The 20,022-nt window shown below is 41.0% G+C and overlaps 1 protein-coding gene across 1 annotated transcript; it reads left to right on the top strand.

Annotated features, from left to right (window-relative positions):
• Window positions 1-14,985: 14,985 nt before the first annotated feature.
• LOC306747634 (histamine N-methyltransferase A-like) lies at window positions 14,986-19,788 on the top strand. The gene is made up of 6 exons (XM_079230703.1): window positions 14,986-15,057; window positions 15,400-15,452; window positions 18,236-18,343; window positions 18,536-18,666; window positions 18,951-19,044; window positions 19,335-19,788. Exons 1-6 carry the CDS (start codon window positions 14,987-14,989, stop codon window positions 19,685-19,687), a joined length of 810 nt encoding a protein of 269 aa, XP_079086829.1. The 5' UTR covers window position 14,986; the 3' UTR covers window positions 19,688-19,788.
• Window positions 19,789-20,022: the final 234 nt, after the last annotated feature.

The raw sequence follows: 20,022 nt of genomic DNA, 5'->3' as shown, positions 1-20,022 counted from the left end.
AGAGGTCAGAGACGTATGGAGCGATTCCTGGCGGAGAGCTTCTCCGCCGCACCGACAGACGGCTGACAGAGCGTCCTCCAGAGCGTCCTCCAGAGCGTCCTCCAGAGCGTTCAGATGGTCAGCGGTTAACCTTTCACCCCAATGGAAGGGAGCCGTGAGCCTGACGCTCCCTCAGTCTGTGTCACCTCACGCTGACTATTAATCACAGATTTGGTAAATCCCCCAAAATGTGCTGCACACTCGTTTTGTCAGCCTGCTGCCTGCTGGTGAGTCATTATTTCACTCAACACATCAGAACACTGAGAGACACAATATTGTTACATTTGTCGCAGTGACCGGAGTTGATCAATACTATGGATCCTCTGTGATGGCCGAGGAGTACACCATACATTGTAATGATAAATCTGGCCGATTCATCACTAAATCAGGTGTGAGCCCTTAGACATGTTATTCTTTTTCCATTCATCGCTTTAGTGTTTTCAGTTTGTAAAACAAGGCGATGATGACGTACTAAACATTCGGGTGTGAAGAGAGATTTCAGAAGCTGACAATTAAATCAAACATAATTGTATGAACATAAATATAAAGTTGTGTGAGTGCTAACACACGTATAGCGATGCAAGTGGTTGTTGTTAGAAACTTTATTAACATACATTCTTATTAGAAAACACATTTAGTTTCATGCATTTATTAACGCCCCGAATCACGTATATGGAACCGTTAAGAAAAGTTATATAATTTTAAAGTGTCACCTGAAATTTAAAATATAATTTCAATATTGTTTTTCACCCTATATGAGGAGCAGTTCGCAGTATTTTTTTCCCAGCTCTTCAAGATTATCTGCAGATCTTTTTTTTCAGGCTGCAACAAATTATAAGTAATAGAAGACTGGACTGAAACGAAATAAAAAGAAACCAATTTAAAGTAAAATTAAACTAAAATGAGTTAGTTTATGAATAGTTTTTCTTATAAATGTGGTAAAAGAGGAGAGAAACTAAATATATGTTCATGAAGCTCACAAACTTGTCAACCTTTTTTTTTATGAGTTTAGAGATTCTGTGTTCAGAATTTTGGGGCCTGGACATCGAGAAGAATACGAGGAATGTGTTTCCAGAGCTAAAACATTTGTAAAAAATGATGATAGGAGAGTATTTTGGCGTAGATGTAAACAGTCATTTGTTGTGTTGCTGTAAATAAAGCATGAAAGTTAAACCGACTAAGAGAAGAATCAGTTCATGAAACATCAACCTGTGTTTATAAATCAGAATAATGCGCCAGTGGAAGAAACTCTCAGCGGTTCCATTCAGATTCTGTGAGTTCAAAGCTTATGAAGAGGATCCATCATGCATATCTCTGGGCTGAGCATGTAATTGGGTTGGGTTTTCCGTAATATGAATGGATCCATGGATATCCATTAGATTGAGATGTAATTCGAATATCGCTCGAGGCAACCTCCATGTGTAGACCTCATCCAAACTCGTCTCCGGTGTGTGTTTTTACGGACGGACGCACAACGCATCCGAGCGACAAGAATGAGGACGTGATTACTCCGAGTTCCAGATCATTTTATTGGGACGCCAATAACCTGCAGGGAAGGAAAACACAATCTGTGTCGGCCAGCGGCAGCACCGCCTGGTGGAGAGGAGGTTCCTGCAGACTGCATTACTGCACTGACTTTCAAGGGAAAGTGTCAATGAAAAATAACTGGGCTGTGTTTTACCCAGTGATGGGGACTTCTCAGCGCTGTGAGCGCTACGAATTATTCCACTCTGAAACTAATGTCACTCGCTTTTTAAATGTCCTTCTGCTTATTGCAGACATATGGCATGTTACTCTGGAAGATCTGCGCAGTGCCCATTTCCTCCAATGCAAACAAGAGAATAATACGAGACTGAAAGTCTAAATAGAGACAAGAGAAAGGAGCCAATCGCCTCTGCGGAGTCCGTTAATCTCTGATAATGGACTCCTTAAGGGGTATTATCCTGCTTATACAATGGTCACTTGTCAAAGAAAAAAAAAAAGACCATTAATTTGTATTTCCATGCGTTTTTTTCACAATCCATTCACTCCATCTACCTTGTGACCCTGAGCGATTCTTGTGCAATGGAAATGTTGTTCATGACTCCAGTAAATAGGACAGACCTCAGATGCGACGGGAGATATTTGTGGTTTTCTCTAGAACCCTTTGACACAGCTACTAGCCAGAAAGCTAAAGCTATATGCTGGAAGGAGTCAAAGTAGTGGAGGAAGTGTCGCTGCCCCTGGGACCTTCATCTATTGCACTCGTATGACAAATTATTATTTGAAGTGTTTTTATGGGAATCATTTCTCGGAACAACAGGGGGCCTTCGGTGTGTGAATGTTGAGCCACTGCCATGGGTGTGAATGGGTGAATGATGTCACCCGGTGTTAAAAAAGCACTTTGAGTGGTCGGGAGACTAGAAAAGCGCAGTACAAGTACAAGTACAAGTACAAGTACAAGTACAAGTCCGTTTACCATTTACCAACACGTCAGCTGACAGGAGAAGACGGTAGCAGTAGCAGTTTCCAAGACACACTTATTGAAGCTTAAGACTCTCCCTGCATGTATTCATCCTAAATGAACTGTAAAACAGACCAGTTTTAAAACTTGTAAAATGAACTAGGATGCACACTAGATGTCAGCACATTCCTTGCATGCCCTGTCTACTTAGGAAGTAGCGGATGAGTATGTTGGGCTCTCTTCCGGTATCAGTGCTATGGGTGCACACGGTTCTGCGTATCTGCACACGAGCTAATGAACTCATTAACTAATGAACTAATTAACTAATGAACTCATTAACTAATGAACTAATTAACTTCACCAAGTGCCTTCAGGTGCCGTCTGAACCGGAGTCAGACAAAGTAGAAACAAAGCCAAATGAGATTAAAATGCAACTTGGAGCAAAGAGTGATGTCGCTGTCGTTGAGGTTGCCACCAGAAGATGGCGCCGTTTCTTCACAGATATCCACTGAAACCTGTTGGGGGTCCTGCTGGTTTTATTCCTCTAGTCATCCAATCAGAGGTTGAGACCACCTGGTGCGTCAGGTGAGTAAATGCAGGACAAAAAAAACTAAAAAAACATCATGAAACCAGGAGGTTCCTCCCCTGAAATCACATGTTGCGTTTGACATGCAACGTGCAGCTTTGCTGTCGCTGCAAAATTGGATTCACATGTGAGAGATTTTAAATCTAAAAAGATGCCGTGCATGGCTTTCTGTTTTTAGATGTCGAACACTTTCACAACATGTAAAAAACATGTGAAATATAAAATAAAACCAATGCAGGATCCATATTATATATATATATATATATATATATATATATATATATATATATATATATATATATATATATATATATATTACAGGTACTGTACTGCAGTATTCACATCATGTACTGAGGTAGAGTTACAGGTACTGTACTGAAGTATTCACATATACTGAGGTAGAGTTACAGGTACTGAAGTATTCACATCATGTACTGAGGTAGAGTTACAGGTACTGTACTGAAGTATTCACATATACTGAGGTAGAGTTACAGGTACTGAAGTATTCACATCATGTACTGAGGTAGAGTTACAGGTACTGTAGTATTCACATCATGTACTGAGGTAGAGTTACAGGTACTGTACTGCAGTATTCACATCATGTACTGAGGTAGAGTTACAGGTACTGTAGTATTCACATCATGTACTGAGGTAGAGTTACAGGTACTGTACTGAAGTATTCACATCATGTACTGAGGTAGAGTTACAGGTACAGGAGTCTGAAGTCTAGAACCACGAGACTGACAAACAGTTTCTACCCGCAGGCCATCAGGCTGGTGAACAGCACACACACACACACACACACACACACACACACACACGCACGCACACACACACACACACACACACACACGCACGCACGCACGCACACACACACACACACACACACACACACACACACACACACACACACACACACACACACACACACAGTAGACTGCAGCAGAGTGAGTATCTGGACATCATCTGGGGCTCCACCCAAGATCTCACCCCGTGGGGTCAAAATGATCACAAGAACAGTGAACAAAAATCCCAGAACCACACAGGGGGACCTAGTGAATGACCTGCAGAGAGCTGGGACCAAAGGAACAAAGGCTACCATCAGTAACACACTGCGCCGCCAGGGACTCAGATCCTTCAGGGCCAGACGTGTCCCCCTGCTCAAGCCAGTACATGTCCGGGCCCGTCTGAGGTTTGCGAGAGAGCATTTTGATGATCCAGAAGAGGATTGGGAGAATGTCATAGGAAACCAAAATAGAACTTGTTGGAAAAGAAGAACACCATACCGACTGAAGCATGGGGTGGAAACGTCATGCTTTGGGGCTGTTTTTCTGCAAAGGGACCAGGACGACTGATCCGTGTAAAGGAAAGAATGGAGCCATGTATCGTGAGATTTTGAGTGAAAACCTCCTTCCATCAGCAAGGGCATTGAAGATGAAACGTGGCTGGGTCTTTCAGCATGACAATGATCCCAAACACACCGCCGGGCAACAAAGGAGTGGCTTCGTAAGAAACAGTTCAAGGTCCTGGAGTGGCCTAGCCAGTCTCCAGATCTCAACCCCGTAGAAAATGTTTGGAGGTCCATGTTTAATCATTGTTAAATACGCTGCTAATGTAATGGTTAGCCTATGCATACACCTCGAACTAGCTGACGTTATTGCTAATGTTAGCAGGGCTCTCAAGTTTTGAAGACAGGCAAGAGTGACATATATCCCCCGGGAGCCGTTGTGTATATATATATATATATATATATATATATATATATATATATATATATATATATATATATATATATATATATATATATATATTACGCCCCTGGGTCAGAACAACAGTTACCGGTTCTATCTCGTCACATACCTCTGCAACTTGCAAATATAATGTGTTTTAACTATTAATATATATATACAAATATATTTGTTTATATTTATATATAAAAGCTACTGGTATTGGACCTGAGGGTTAAGAAACTAAATAGTTTTGAACGTTTGCACGTTTTTAGATTATTTATTTTCCGTGTACGAGAATGGAAAGTCAACATCATAATGAAACACACACACACACACACACACACACACACACACACACACACACACACACACACACACACACACACACACACACACTTTTACATCTCTCACAAAATTCACTCTCACTATAAGTTTGGGTTCAGAGGTCTGTCCAAAAGCATCCCACTTCATCAGATCCAGCTCACCTGCAGGTGGTGATCAGGTCACAGCTGTGTATGCAATAGGAATAATTCCACTAATGATTGAGTATTTGGTTGTATTCATGATGAATCTATCATGGCATGACTGTTCTCGTGTTTTTCAGGTTTTTTGGAGAAGACCTTGTATCTTTTATCCACTTATCATGATGCACTTCCAACATATGGAAAGTGTGCAGCTGCCTGTTGGTCATGGACACCTGGAGCTTATGAAAATAATGTGGTTGTTGAGACCAAATCTTATTTTTAATTGTGTGTAGTCATATCAGTGGAAAGACTGGAAAATATGTTTTCAATTTAAACAATGTACTTAAATGTTTGTTTCCATGTAGCTTTCAACTTCTTTTTTTAAGTTGAGTTTAATTGTACAGTTAATATTGCAGCATTGGATGTAATTGCAGGGATTGCTGCAGAGTGAAGGTGATCCACATATACATATTGTATTCAGTGTTGGGGTAGTTACTCAGAAAAAGAAAATTGTAACTAGATTACTTTACTAGTTACTGCATTTGAAAAGTAACTTCACTACTAGTTACTTTACTTTCCATTTTTTTATGCAAATGTCCAAATTAACCGTAAAGATACCTGGACAAACATCATGGCCCTTTCATCACCTTATTTTCAATAAAGGGCGTCTCTTAGCCTTTCCACATAGTGTATTGTAAACATGTAAAACAAAATGGCACATAAAACTCAGCCGTTAACTTGAAGGAACATTAACCCTGTTCACACTGTCTGACCAAAGAAATATGCCTCACTTTAAAATCAACAACCAACAGGATCCAAGAGGCTGTGCATGGTGGGGACATTCAGGTCAAACAGCAGAACACATTGAAAACAGGCTTTTGAAACATGAGACCCCACTAAACCAAATGTTTAAGAACAAAACCAGCTTGTTATAGGAATCATTGTAGTGGTTTAAGAAAGATAGAAACATAAATGGTACTTTTGGTGACTGGACGCTGCAGCTGAGCGGACTGATCGCTGGAGGTTCATACTAGAGTGAAGACGATCACAGATTAAACTCAAGTTATATATTTAATCTGTTAAATTATTCACCATCTGGTTCAAATATGTTCATTGTAGGTTTGAACCACAAACTACTGTCTTCTAAGATTGTATTTGTTGTTTCCCTCAATAACTTGTATTATGCATGTCATTAAAATCAGAGAGCTGGAGAGAGGAAACGCTTTTTACACGTAATGAAGAGAAACTATATTTATACTGTGGGTTATTTTATAATGATGTCACAATCAGACTCATTCCGCCAGTAGAAATGGATCCTGCGCGTATAAGCAGGACACATCACAGTATATAAATACTCAATGCAGATTATTAAACGGTAACAGACGACAGAGAAAACATCTCCACTCTGACACTCATGATACCTGTGTCTTTATTAATGTGAGTAGTAGTTTAACGCCATTAAATCAACTATTTTAAGTGCATTTTTATTGGAATGTTTGCTAAAAACTCTCCGGACAAAACTCCGTCAGCTGTTAAAGCGACTAACAGCTGATCAGATGTGATCAGATGTGATCAGATGTGATCAGATGTGATCAGATGTGATCCGCTGTCAGTCGGTCAGTCATCAGAAACCTACGTCGCTTCACGTGACGCTTCAGAGGAAAGGACGTCTCATGTCTATTAAAACATATTTCCTCGCGTCTTCTCTTGGTTGAGGGAAGCGGGGATGCGTGTAGAGACTTGGGACGTACCTGTGATTGGCTGTTCATCAGGAAGTGTCGTGTGACTCGCGCGCCGCTAAAAGAGAACTTTTCGGACTGGTAAACATGTCTTGAGTAACGCAGGAACGTGCGTTACTGAGGTCTAGTAAAGTAGTGTAGCTACCAATGTGTTGAGTGTAATGTGTTACTTTACTTCGTTACCTATAAAAGTAATTACGTTACTGTAATCCGTTACTTTGTAACTCGTTACCCCAACACTGCTTGTATTTGTCTAATCATCCTTGTATTTAAGTCTATTGCGTCTATTTGATCAAACTTAACAGCTCAATCTCCATGGAAAATGAAACATTCAATTTATCTTTATGTTTCTAATGTAATATGATCCAATGGGAGCAACATTGTGATAAGGTTGGTAGCACAGGCTGCCAGCTGTAGCCCATTAAAAATGCTATCATGATGGAATATGAGGCTGATGTCAGAAGCTGATCAAAACTCTGAACTTCCCATTTTGTGGTTCATGACACTTAAACAAAATGTGTTGGGATAAAAAAAAAAAATCACAATCAATCCCTTTTTATTTTGCACAAGCACAGATCAACTCAAGAAATAATAATTGGTATCAATACAAAATAACTGCAGGAAACAGCATTGATCATGTGAAACAAGGCATTTCCCACATGCCAACAGCGTGTTACATTACTTTAAATGATACATTGTACAGTTTTAAACGGTCACTCTTAACCCTACAACACTAACGTCGGGTGATTTTTACCCGTGTGATTGTGATTACGTAATTTTCATTGTTGCTTTTGTCTAAGTTGCGCGGGTCCTTGTGTGTCTTCATGCTGCTCACTGGCGTCATCAAAGGTAGTCTCTCTGCTCCAATCCCTGTTTTTTTGAAAAGCCACATGTTCGGGTAAAATATAACCAACGTTAGTGGTACAACAATTTTGGGTGGATGTTACCACTGAGGGGAGACGGTGCCTTCACCGGACAAGGCTCACATGTCCCCGGAACGTGTGGACCAGAGAACAAGTTCATAGTTCCATTATTTATATTTATAATCATGTTTCCTTGACGATTCCCACATTTTTCACACGATTGAGCCTTTTTTTAGGGTCCCCCATGATACCCGTTTTTGTTTGAGAAGTTCTATAGGGTAAAATAAAGGAAGAGTACTTCAATTTGCCTTGTATTGTGGTATTTTGATGGGACGTATATTGGGACGTACTATATTGATAGTATAAACGCATTATATTTGCAAGTTGCAGAGGTATGTACCCATATGTCCTCGCTTCCACGGGAACATATGGGAACATACCTCTGCAAGTTGCAGAGGTATGTGACGAGATAGAACCTGTAACTCTTGTTCCGACCTGGGGGCGTATATACATTTTTAAAATAACCACTGTGAGATGTCTTCTGCTGATATGACTCTCCTGAAGCTGCTTTGGTTCAACACCGTTTTATTCATGTGTCTGCATTCAAGACGAGGACAAAGGACACTTGTAACAGTGTAAAATGTAATTGAACATGTAATGTAATTAATGTCATGTAATATAATTGTAAAATTAAGTAGGATTTTTTAATTATAAAATGTCCCTTTGTAAGATTTAAATTTAAAATTAAAAACGTGCAATTGAATAAATAGATGCACTTCCGGTCCGGCCCAGACTGTCTTTTACGTACACGCTAGCTAGCTTAGCTTCATTCATTCAGCAACATCCATGAAAATATGTTAAACTGGCTGAAATCAGGAAGCTGTCAGGTGGGACATCTGAAGCTGTCAGTCATAAAAGAGGAGAGGGACAGAGAGAGAGAGGGAGGAGCCGGAGGGAGAGAAACAGAGAGGTGCTGGGGAGAGACCGGGAGAAGAAATCACCGGGAGTCGGAGGAAGAGGAGACGGAGGAGACCGAGAAGGAGGAAGAGATATCAGACAAACCGGGAGCACAGAGACCCATCGAAGAGTCAAGGTGAAGAAAGAGGAAACGAGAGTGAGCATCAGACTGGGGAAAAAAGAGGAATTATGATGACAATTATCTGGGTCTGGGCTTCACTTGGATTGGAATGCAGATTGCCTGAAGCCACAGTGCGTGTTGTGCAGTGAGGTTCTGGCTAACAGCTGTCTGAAGCCTCTTATTTGCGCCGCCACCTGAACACCAAGCATGCCAGTGCAAGTCAGAAGCCCCTTACATTTTTTAGATCCAAATTGGAAGAGTTACAAAACAGCTAAAAACAATTGCAGTCTCATTCACGTGAGTCTCTCACTTTCTCCCTCTCTATCTCTCTTGCTGCGCTGCATGTGAACATCCTCATATGGACTCCTCCTTTTTTATTTATATCTGTTTCTGAGCCTATGCATGTGCCACTCTTTGTTCTTTACGTGGCTTACTGTGTTTAAGTAAAAACATGTGAAATGCAATCTCTGCGACTCCGCGGAAGGCGCTTAAAGTTGAGAATATTTCAACTTTTAAGAGCGCCGAAAAAAACTCTAGAAAACGCGTCGCGCGGCATTTAAAAAGCGCGCATTAAAAAGGCGCGCCGTACCATAGGAAAATGGTTTTGCTAGCGACACGTTTTTGAGAGTCGCGTCTGGTGTGAACGGCCCCTTAATGCTCTTTAAAAGTGACGCCTTGTGTCACTGACATTTATACAGCAGACTAAATCCTGTAACAAACGCCATCCTGGACATGCAGAGGCAACGTGGGACCAGGTCTAGGGAAGCTACGTTCAACTTCTCGGATTTCACTTTTCACAAATGACGACGCCTTTCTGGATTCTATTGGCTCCCAGTGCTGTCAATCTTGTCTTAATTCTACTGGCTCTGACCTTTCCAAAGAGGTGTCGTTTTCTGAAATCGGCCCATCCCCCACTGAGCTAGAGCGCACCATCAGGTCCCGCAGGAGCCGCCTGCTAGAAGACCCTGGCCATGACGCACGAGGTCACACGAGGTCACACGAGGTCACCGCGCAGCAGCAAGTAGATCACAGCAGCAGCTTGGGTTGGTTCGCGATTTATAAGTGCTTTTTGCAAATATTTGATCACAATGGCGGCCAGATACAGGCGGTACCTGACCAACGACGAGATACTTGTGATTATTTTTTTGATAAAAATAAAATCTGTTAATTCAGTTAATTTGTGTGCTTATTTTATTTAATAAAAAAATCATAAGAAAATGCTGCATTTGGATGTATTGATCACCATAAGTAATATACAAGTGCAATATATGGTTTGGTACATGATAAAATTCAAATGGCACAGATGGTGCCCACATGTGCCCAAATGTGGTACTTTGTGGTACTTACTTTGGTACTTTGTGGTACTTACTTTGGTACTTTGTGGTACTTACTTTGGTACTTTTCGCTCCTCCTCTCCTCCTCTTCACCTCTTCTTTCTCTCCTTCTGGATAAATGATTGTCTCTTCAATGCACATTACTAACTCTACTTTCTTTTTCCATGGATTCGTGGCTGCCTGCTGATACAACCATGGCCCTGCTGATGCAACTGGCCTGGAGCCGTCCTGCCAGCTGCCATGGCCCTGCTTTCTCCTCCCACTGCCCCTGGGATGCCCCTCCTCTCTACCTCCTTCTGCTTAATGGATCGTGGTTATCTGGATCATGGACCATGCATACTACTCATTATATGAATCATTTCTGTCACATTCATTGAATGTGCTGTAACTCTGTTACGTTATTCATTCTGGCCACATGACATCTATTGCTTCTGTCCATCCGGGGAGAGGGATCCTCCTCTGTTGCTCTCCCTCAGGTTTCTTCCCCCTTTTTTTCCCTGTGAAAGGGTTTTTACTATCTTTATTGGGGGAGTTTTTCCTGATCCGATGTGAGGATGTCATGTGTACAGATTGTAAAGCCCTCCGAGGCAAACTTGTATTTGTGATGTTGGGCTATACAAATAAACTGAATTGGATTGGATTGAATCACATGGACTGCTGAGTGGCACCAGTTGCTCATCATTGTTGGCAGTTGGATGGTAAAAAAAGAAGAATAAAACCTTCTTATCAAACACAGCAGCACCGTGTTGTACTTTACTCATTAGAATAGACAGTTGATCTTTCTGTTTGCTTTTATCATTAAACTCGTTTTCTGCAGGACTACTCCTCACCCTGAAGGGCTTTCACAGCAAACAGAGATCTACATGATGAACTTGTGTTTGTCTTCAGCAGCTCTGAATCATCCTTAGATAAAGAAATGAATAATAATAATGGGCGTTCAGCAGTTTGAAGAGATTGTAAAGCCCTCCGAGGCAAACTTGTATTTATGATGTTGGGCTATACAAATAAACTGAATTGAATTGAATGTGCTCAAATGCTCATTTGAGTCCTCACCTGAATGTTCTCTGTTCTAAACCCTCTCTAACTTTGTTCTGCTTCACTTTTTCAAAGTCAACCTTTGCAGAGAGAATGTTCACATATTGTGTTATTTGGGAGAAGTTCAGACCTTATGAATGCATCATTTCAAAGAAATAATCATCCTGAAAGTGCTTTTTTTCTAGGCGGACCTGAAAACTTTAAATTTTTTGCTGTGTGCCATCTTCATTTACTCTTAACCAGTAACATATAGACTGATAATTACACATCTGAACAACATCTCAAATTATAAATGTTTATAATAACACCAAGATTATTCAAACAGCCCTAGTGGTTGCAGAGATACACCCTTTTTAGTTTGGGGATGACATTTTCGAGCAGAAACAGCATGGGGCTAAAAAGGTTAGCTAGAAAGAGCCAGGTCACAGTGACCTGATGGGCTTAACTCCTGCCAAACCCTGTTATGTGTACAGAGGCAAACATTATGCTTATGTAAGTGGGCCTGAGTGTCATTACAGCTGTGGCTTCTCTGATAATGAACCCTTCTTCTACACCCCTGTGGATAAAGCTGTGGATAATGGATCTTCCTATAATTAATGTATAGCTCTTTGACAGTGTTGGGGTAACGAGTTACAAAGTAACGGATTACAGGAACGATATTACTATTATAGGTAACGAAGTAAAGTAACGCATTACACTCAAAATATTGGTAACTACACTACTTTACTAGACCTCAGTAACGCGCTAACTCTGCCCCCAAATCAATGAAAAATATGCCCAATAGTAATTGACATGGAAATAGATAATGAAGCAAATATCAATGACATGAACACCGTTGTGTGGTTATTGAAACTGCTTCATCTTCCAGTCAGTTTGTCCAGGACAGACACAGTTCAGCTCCACACCCTCCTCACTCTGTTTGTCAGTCACTCCCTCCTCATCAACCCTCATTCCTTCTCCTGGGCCTCACGCCCTTCTCACCTGCAGCCTTCCCTCATTAGACCCTCCCTATTTAGTTCTCCTCACTTGTGCTTTTGCGACCGAGCGCTCCAGCATTCCCTTGGTTGGATTACGGATCTGCCTGTTCTGACATGTGATTCCCTGCCTGCCTCTTTTTGGACTTGTTTGCTGCACGGACTGCTCTCCCGGTGTTGGACCCTGCCTGTACCCAGTGAAGTAATTATCTTTGTCTCAGAGTTGTGCTTTTGGTTTTCTGTTTGACGCACAAAATGACTGACGACTGCAGGGTCAAGTGAATGCATGAAGCTATTTCCATAAGACACCTCAAGCATGAATGCGTATGCAGCTAAAACCACTGTTAAAGATAATCTTGCCATCTTTTTCAGCGCTGCACTAGAATTCCTGCTGTGATCTATTGGTTGTCTGATCTTAAATAACAGTCAAGAGCTCACCGGTCCTCAACACAAACATCCAAGAGGACACCGTTCTTCCAGCACAGAATTAAATGAGTAAGTATCGGGCTGAGTATATTAAGTAAAATGCAAATTAATACATGGAAACTGGTTAAGATGATGAATAAGGGTGGGAAGCAGTCTGGAAAACACAGTTCTACTGACCTGCTTCAACTATGATAATCAATTTGAATTGATAAACTCTAGGAAGATTTTTTTTTTTTTGCATTAAATAAATTTTCAATGGTATCTTTATTATAAAAATCAAGGTAGTGTATTTTCCTCTGACCTTTAAATATAGCTGCTTCTTGACGTGTATATAACACGATAATGCAATCCCTTACACTCTTGGAGCTTTGCTACTGCACACAACAGTAATGTATTCATAGTTTGGATGTTGCTTGCAGGTTTTCAGGATATTCTGCCATTAATTTAATCCAGAACACCGGCTCTCCAGCAGAGTTGAAACGTACATTTAAGTTTCATTTTGGGGGTAACGTTATCACGTAGCCTCTTGACATGTGGCAAGACTAAGAGGCTCAGAGGCACAGACGGACGTATCCGCTCACTTCAAAATAAAACACATTTTTCTCTTTTTTTCCATTCTTTCTGTGCCCCCGGTACTAAGGGGATCTTGCGTCACTCGCTCGCAGACAGAGCTGCTTTTGAGTGATTCGACAGCATGGCACCAACACGTAAACCTTTAAAGGAGTTTACTGATACTGTTTTATTACCATGTGACTGCGCCTGGGCCGGCAGAGTTAGTTTAGGTTCAGTTACTTAACTTATTGTTATGCACCTTCAACACACACCACTCTCACGGCGAAACCGTCAGAGTTGGTAGCTCTGCCTCCGCAAGTTGTGACGAGATAGAACCTGTAACTGTTGTTCCGACCTGGGGGCGTATATACATTTTTAATGTAACCACTGTGAGATGTCTTCTGCTGATATGACTCTCCTGAAGCTGCTTTGGTTCAACACCGTTTTATTCATGTGTCTGCATTCAAGACGAGGACAAAGGACACTTGTAACAGTCTGCCTCTTGACAAGGATCCTTTGTTACTGAGCAATAATACAATATTTATACAGAATAAATACGGTGAACATTAAACAGTGATCGTATAGTGATTTCTTTTACATAATAAAATAAATGAAAAGGAACAGAAAATCTCTAAAAACATGAGAAATACAAAACACCAGAACAACACACTGTACATACCTGCATTCAAGACAAGGACAAAGGACACTTGTAACAGTCTGCTTCTGTATAAACAGACGACATTGTGTTAGCATCGCGCGCTAGCGTCATGCTAGCATAAGCTAACTACTAGCGACGTTAATGTTGACAATAAAACGAGTAGTTTACACAAAACCAGGTGAATACAGTAACTTTACTACAACTAACGCCCTCTCAACTCTCACATTTATATTATTTACACAACTTTTCTATAAACATTTGGACATATTACCTTGACAAGGATCCTTTGTTACTGAGGATTTCCCACAGTCCTTTGCGGTGTATATATACAGTGGAGGTACAAATTTACAACAGCAGGTGGCACAGTTTTCCCTTTTTAGCTGCATTTATAATGCATCCTTTTCAACTATGAGATATATATATATATATATATATATATATATATATATATATATATATATATATATATATATATATATATATATATATACACACACCCCGTCAACGGCTCCCGGGGGATATATGTCACTCTTGCCTGTCTTCAAAACTTGAGAGCCCTGCTAACATTAGCAATAACGTCAGCTAGTTCGAGGTGTATGCATAGGCTAACCATTACATTAGCAGCGCACATTTCCCGTATTTAACAATGATTAAACATGGACTTACCTGAAAGAGACGCATGGGCATCATCTCGCGGTTTCGTTCTTTTCCTTTTTTCTGACCCTGACTCCTGTTGTCTTTGAGGCCATCTTTTTAAGCTTACTGTCAAAGTTCGCCACTCTTGAAGTTGAATGTATTTGTTTGGGGGTGGGGGTCACCATCGTAACTTTTTTGAGCAGTTAAATATCTCTTGTTCTGCCTGTTTTGTGATGTACACATGCCTAAAAGGTGCCTATATTTCTATACTAAAATAATATCGACATTATAACTATGATGGTTTTTGTGTTGCATATTTTGTTGTGCCCCCGCAAAGACATGTGTAACTCATTTCAGGAATCGGTCATGGCTGAGGAAGCAAAGACGACTTGTTTTCAGGGAGGTTTTGTGCAAAACTTTCAGGTCTACATGCAACACTCGGAAGAGCACAAGGCTGTTTTCCAATTTCTTCACAACTTCCTGCCTGGAGAATTTAAAAGGTAACGTACCAGAGGAAGGGCTCTGACTGCTGATCTTGTTTTTCAGGACATTCCCCCTCTGGCCAGCAATCTGCAACCACAATAGAAATATTTCAAATGTCATCTGCACGTCGGTAAAGCAACAGGAACAAATCAGAAAAGAAATTAGAATGTGTAATTTTCAGTATATATAAAAGCTACTGGTATTGGACCTGGGGGTTAAGAAACTATTGTTTTGAACACGTTTTTAGATTATTTATTTTCCGTGTAAGAATGTAACGTGAAGTCAACATAACTAAACTTTACAGTATGTGCGTTTGATTACAATTATCCTTTTACCTTTCCATCTCTCATATGTTGCAGAATCGGATTAGATAAAAGCAGCCTGGATGTTCTTGGTGTTGGAAGTGGTGGAGGTATGTGACGAGATACAACTGGTAACTGTTGCTTGGACACATGTTGTGGTTTGTTGAGGTCACTTTGGCTCGTTACAAACTGGGCGAGTGTAAGGGATTGCATTATCGTGTGGTTTATGTTGTGTTTATGATGTATTTAATTCCCCCCCCCCCCCCAAGTTTTTAATGTTAATTCCTAGAGTTTATCAATTAAAATTGTCCCATATAAACAGTGATGAGCTTTAAGGTCAAAATGTGGACCCAGATAAAAAGACATCAGGCAGGCAAGTGAAATGAACAAAGGCGAGCTTTGATAAGAAAGCTGTTTGTAAACCAGGAAACCAAGTGAGCATGAGACAAAATGAACTGAGATACGCAGACAGCCTTACACTGAAAGAGGGAAAGCTCCCAGAAAGAGTCCCAATCTTAACACTCAGACTTTAAGGTGCGCTCCTGCAGAGTCCATGAGGGTTCAGGGCGTCCCCTTGTCAAATCATTGAGCGTTTATGTGGGCTCTCTTACAGACGTTTTGAGCCCTTTCCTTAACTCTGCATTTCTGCGGACTTTGACTCAGGGAATTAATTCATAGCTGACACTAGAAGATCATAGAGTACATGGATGTTTGGACAGGCAACATCCAAGTCATTGTTCTCATCTAAAATGATAAGTTTGTGAAACAAACAACACCTTTCTCACACAAACACATATACAGTGGGGAAAAAGTATTTAGTCAGCCACCAATTGTGCAAGTTCTCCCAGTCAAAAAGATGAGAGGCCTGTACGTGTCATAGGTATACCTCAACTATGAGAGACAGAATGAGAAAAGAAAATCACTGTCTGATTTTTAAAGAATTTATTTGCAAATTATGGTGGAAAATGAGTATTTGGTCAATAGCAAAAGTTCATCTCAATACTTTGTTATATACCCTTTGTTGGCAATGACAGAGGTTCAACGTTTTCTATAAGTCTTCACAAGGTTTTCACACACTGTTGCTGGTATTTTGGCCCATTCCTCCATGCAGATCTCTAGAGCAGTGATGTTTTGGGGCTGTTGCTGGGCAACACGGACCTTCAACTCCCTCCAAAAATTTTCTACGGGGTTGAGATCTGGAGACTGGCTAGGCCACTCCAGGACCTTGAAATGTTTCTTACGAAGCCACTCCTTTGTTGCCCGGCGGTGTGTTTGGGATCATTGTCATGCTGAAAGACCCAGCCACGTTTCATCTTCAATGCCCTTGCTGATGGAAGGAGGTTTTCACTCAAAATCTCACGATACATGGCTCCATTCTTTCCTTTACACGGATCAGTCGTCCTGGTCCCTTTGCAGAAAAACAGCCCCAAAGCATGATGTTTCCACCCCATGCTTCAGTCGGTATGGTGTTCTTTTCCAACAAGTTCTATTTTGGTTTCCTATGACATTCTCCCAATCCTCTTCTGGATCATCAAAATGCTCTCTCGCAAACCTCAGACGGGCCCGGACATGTACTGGCTTGAGCAGGGGGACACGTCTGGCCCTGAAGGATTTGAGTCCCTGGCGGCGTAGTGTGTTACTGATGGTAGCCTTTGTTCCTTTGGTCCCAGCTGCTCCATTTCATACCAAACTTAGTAGTTATCATCAATGGCACTGGATCATCAATGCTGCATTGAAATTTATTTGATATCTCATTGCGTTGAGGAGATATCGACCAATCAAACTCTTAGGGGCGTGTCTTGTTTTTAAACACTCATAACATTAAAACTATTTGGACAAACAACTCCAAACTTGGGGTATATGTGCACATCACATCCTCTAACTTGCAATAAATCAGGCGTCCAGTTTGAACAATAGAGGGCGCTACAGTACTTCGGCCAATTTGCCATTTTTGGCCCATTTATGCTAATTTTAGCATATATTTGCATTTACGCCAAATATTACTCCTCCTACAAATTTCAGACAATCGACTTAAATTCTGTTCTAAAGTGATATCAAGACCCTCAGGAGTATGGCTTGTGGGAATTGACGTTTACGGGGACGCAAAGACGCGCCTACTTTGAGCTAACCGCTATATGAGTGAAAGCTGTTGTAACTCCTCCATACATGATGCTATTGCCCCAATGCTCCTCATACATGATACTGGTCCATGCCTGAGGACATCTACATGACAAATGTTCAGATTAGCCAGTGGGTGGCGCTATGACAAAGGAAATCAGCCAAACTGCATCCCATTTACAGGCCATTTTGGGGAAATAATTTACTCAGCAGGCATTTTCTTAACACCATTAGTCAAGTTAGTCACCATGAGATGTAAATAGCGCCGTCCGCTGCACCTTCAACATCAATGTGAATGTTCAATCTTGTCACCTGCCAAAAGCAGAGACTGGTATGTGAAATGTTCATACTTGAAACCGGTGTGCACTGTTTGAACTGGGCGAGTTGACGACATGCCGGCTACCCCAAATGTGACGGCATAAGCGAGGACCTGCTCACAGCTGCTCGCAGCTTTAATTTTACAGAGGAATTCATTAAAAATCCTACAGTGAGATTTCCTGGATTCTTCCCCCCCATTCCGTCTCTCATAGTTGAAGTGTACCTATGATGAAAATTACAGGCCTCATCTTTTTAAATCGGAGAACTTGCACAATTGGCGACTAAATACTTTTTTCCCCACTGTATATTTGACGGGTCCACCTGAAATTTGTTGTTTCAGGAATGTTTGCAATATTCCAAAACAAATACATTTTGGTGCATGAGGTTTTCATAATATAGCAGCATTACACTGAGGCAATGGATTTCCAAAGTCTGAAGATATCCTGGTTTCTTCCAGGGGAGGTGGATGTCCAGATACTCACTCTGCTGCAGTCTACATTCCCTGCTGTCCCGATCACTACTGACATTGTGGAGGGCAGCTCTCAACTCACAGACAACTTCAAAGGTACGCAAAATGCAGGATGTCGCAGAGTGATTTAGTTTTATCATTTTTAGATTTGTGTCTTTGTCATCATCTGATCATAATCTGCTTTTAGGTTATAGCTATTGTCATCTGTTATATCGCATGCTCTCATACAATACTGTTTCTTGTGTTGGCTGCATTATCTGTTTTGTTTTTTTCATGTACAACTTCTAGCTTTGGTTGCAAAGACCACCAACCTTCAGAAGATCCCATTTGCTTGGCATTTGATGAGCAGTGAGGGCTATGAAAAACAAGTCAAAGCTAAGGGAGATATGAAGGAATTTGACTTCATACACATGGTTCAGGTATTGTGACTTCATTTTTAAACCGACGGTATAACAAAAGAGATGTAATGCCGAATGGGTCTCACTGTGTATGCCATGAGATATATTTAGCTTCCCCTAAATCCTCGGCTGCTGCTGGAACTCAGTGGGAGCACATCAGCAGAAGTGCATAATGATAAATGTTAAATATTCATATAATGTGGTTTCCACTGACGAGTGTCCCGTGACAGAACTACGGTGTTTGAAAACGCTTTAAGCACAACCCAAAACATCAAATGAAAGGTTGCTCACAACTACCTTAACAGATGATCTACTTTGTGGACAACCTTGGTGATACCATCAAGTTCTACCGTAGCCTTCTGAAGAACAACGGCAGGCTGATGATCATCGTTAATGCAGGTCAGTAGAACTACATTTTCCAGACTGCTTCCCACCCTTCATCTGTTTCTTAATCTTTACTGAAGAGCAAAACTTGCATCAATTTGCATCTTACTTCATGTACCCAGCCATTGGGCTAATTTAATGCTGTGCTGGAAGAACCGTGTCCTCTTGGATGTTTGTTGAGGACTGGTGAGCCTTGACTGTTGTTGAAGATCTTCAGACGCTCAATAGTCTCATGACTAACAAAGTAGTATCGACGTTTTGTTGTTGTTTGTCAATATATTTCTTTTGGCTTTATTTAATATCAGCTCACTGTAGTTGGGACATCCTGTGGAAGACTTACAAGAAGGAGCTCAGTGTCGATACCATCACAGAGTACCGCTCATCAGCCGAGGTCATTGCCTACCTGAAGAGCGAGGGTCTGAAATATGAGGAGCACGTCGGCCCCCACACCTTTGACATCACGGAGTGCTTCGACCCAAGCAGCCAGACCGGAGAGCATCTCCTGAATTTCTTTACAGCGAAAAAGCACTTCTACCAGTCCTTCACCCCAGAGATCCGAGCAGGAATTCTAGACCTTCTCAGAAGCAAGGGCAGCACTGAAAAAGATGGCAAGGTTATCTTCAACAGTAATTTTAGCTGCATCGTCATTCATGCTTGAGGTGTCTTATGGAAAAAGGTTCATGCATTCACTTGACCCTGCTATTGGATCATGCAGTAGTCAAGTCATTTTAGCCTATTTTCACCTAATTGTGTCTGTATTTAAACCAACATTATCAATAAATAAAATGTTCAATGACAGACATTCAACAGTTTAAAGTTTTTCTTTTTAATTTATATTGCCGTAACCTGTTCAATATTGTGTTTTAGTAGCCCAGCAATATAACTTTCTGATAAGAAATTTCATTCAAGAAAAAACATTAAAAAGACAGATTACCTCTGACACAGTTTTTTTTTTGAAGATGTCAACAATCAAATTGTGAAAAGGGTAATATG

This window comes from Taurulus bubalis (assembly GCF_910589615.1).
Source record: "Taurulus bubalis genome assembly, chromosome: 15".
Taxonomy (NCBI): Eukaryota; Metazoa; Chordata; class Actinopteri; order Perciformes; family Cottidae; genus Taurulus; species Taurulus bubalis.
Note: the sequence above shows the minus strand (reverse complement) of the source record. Positions and strands in the feature narration are given on the sequence as shown.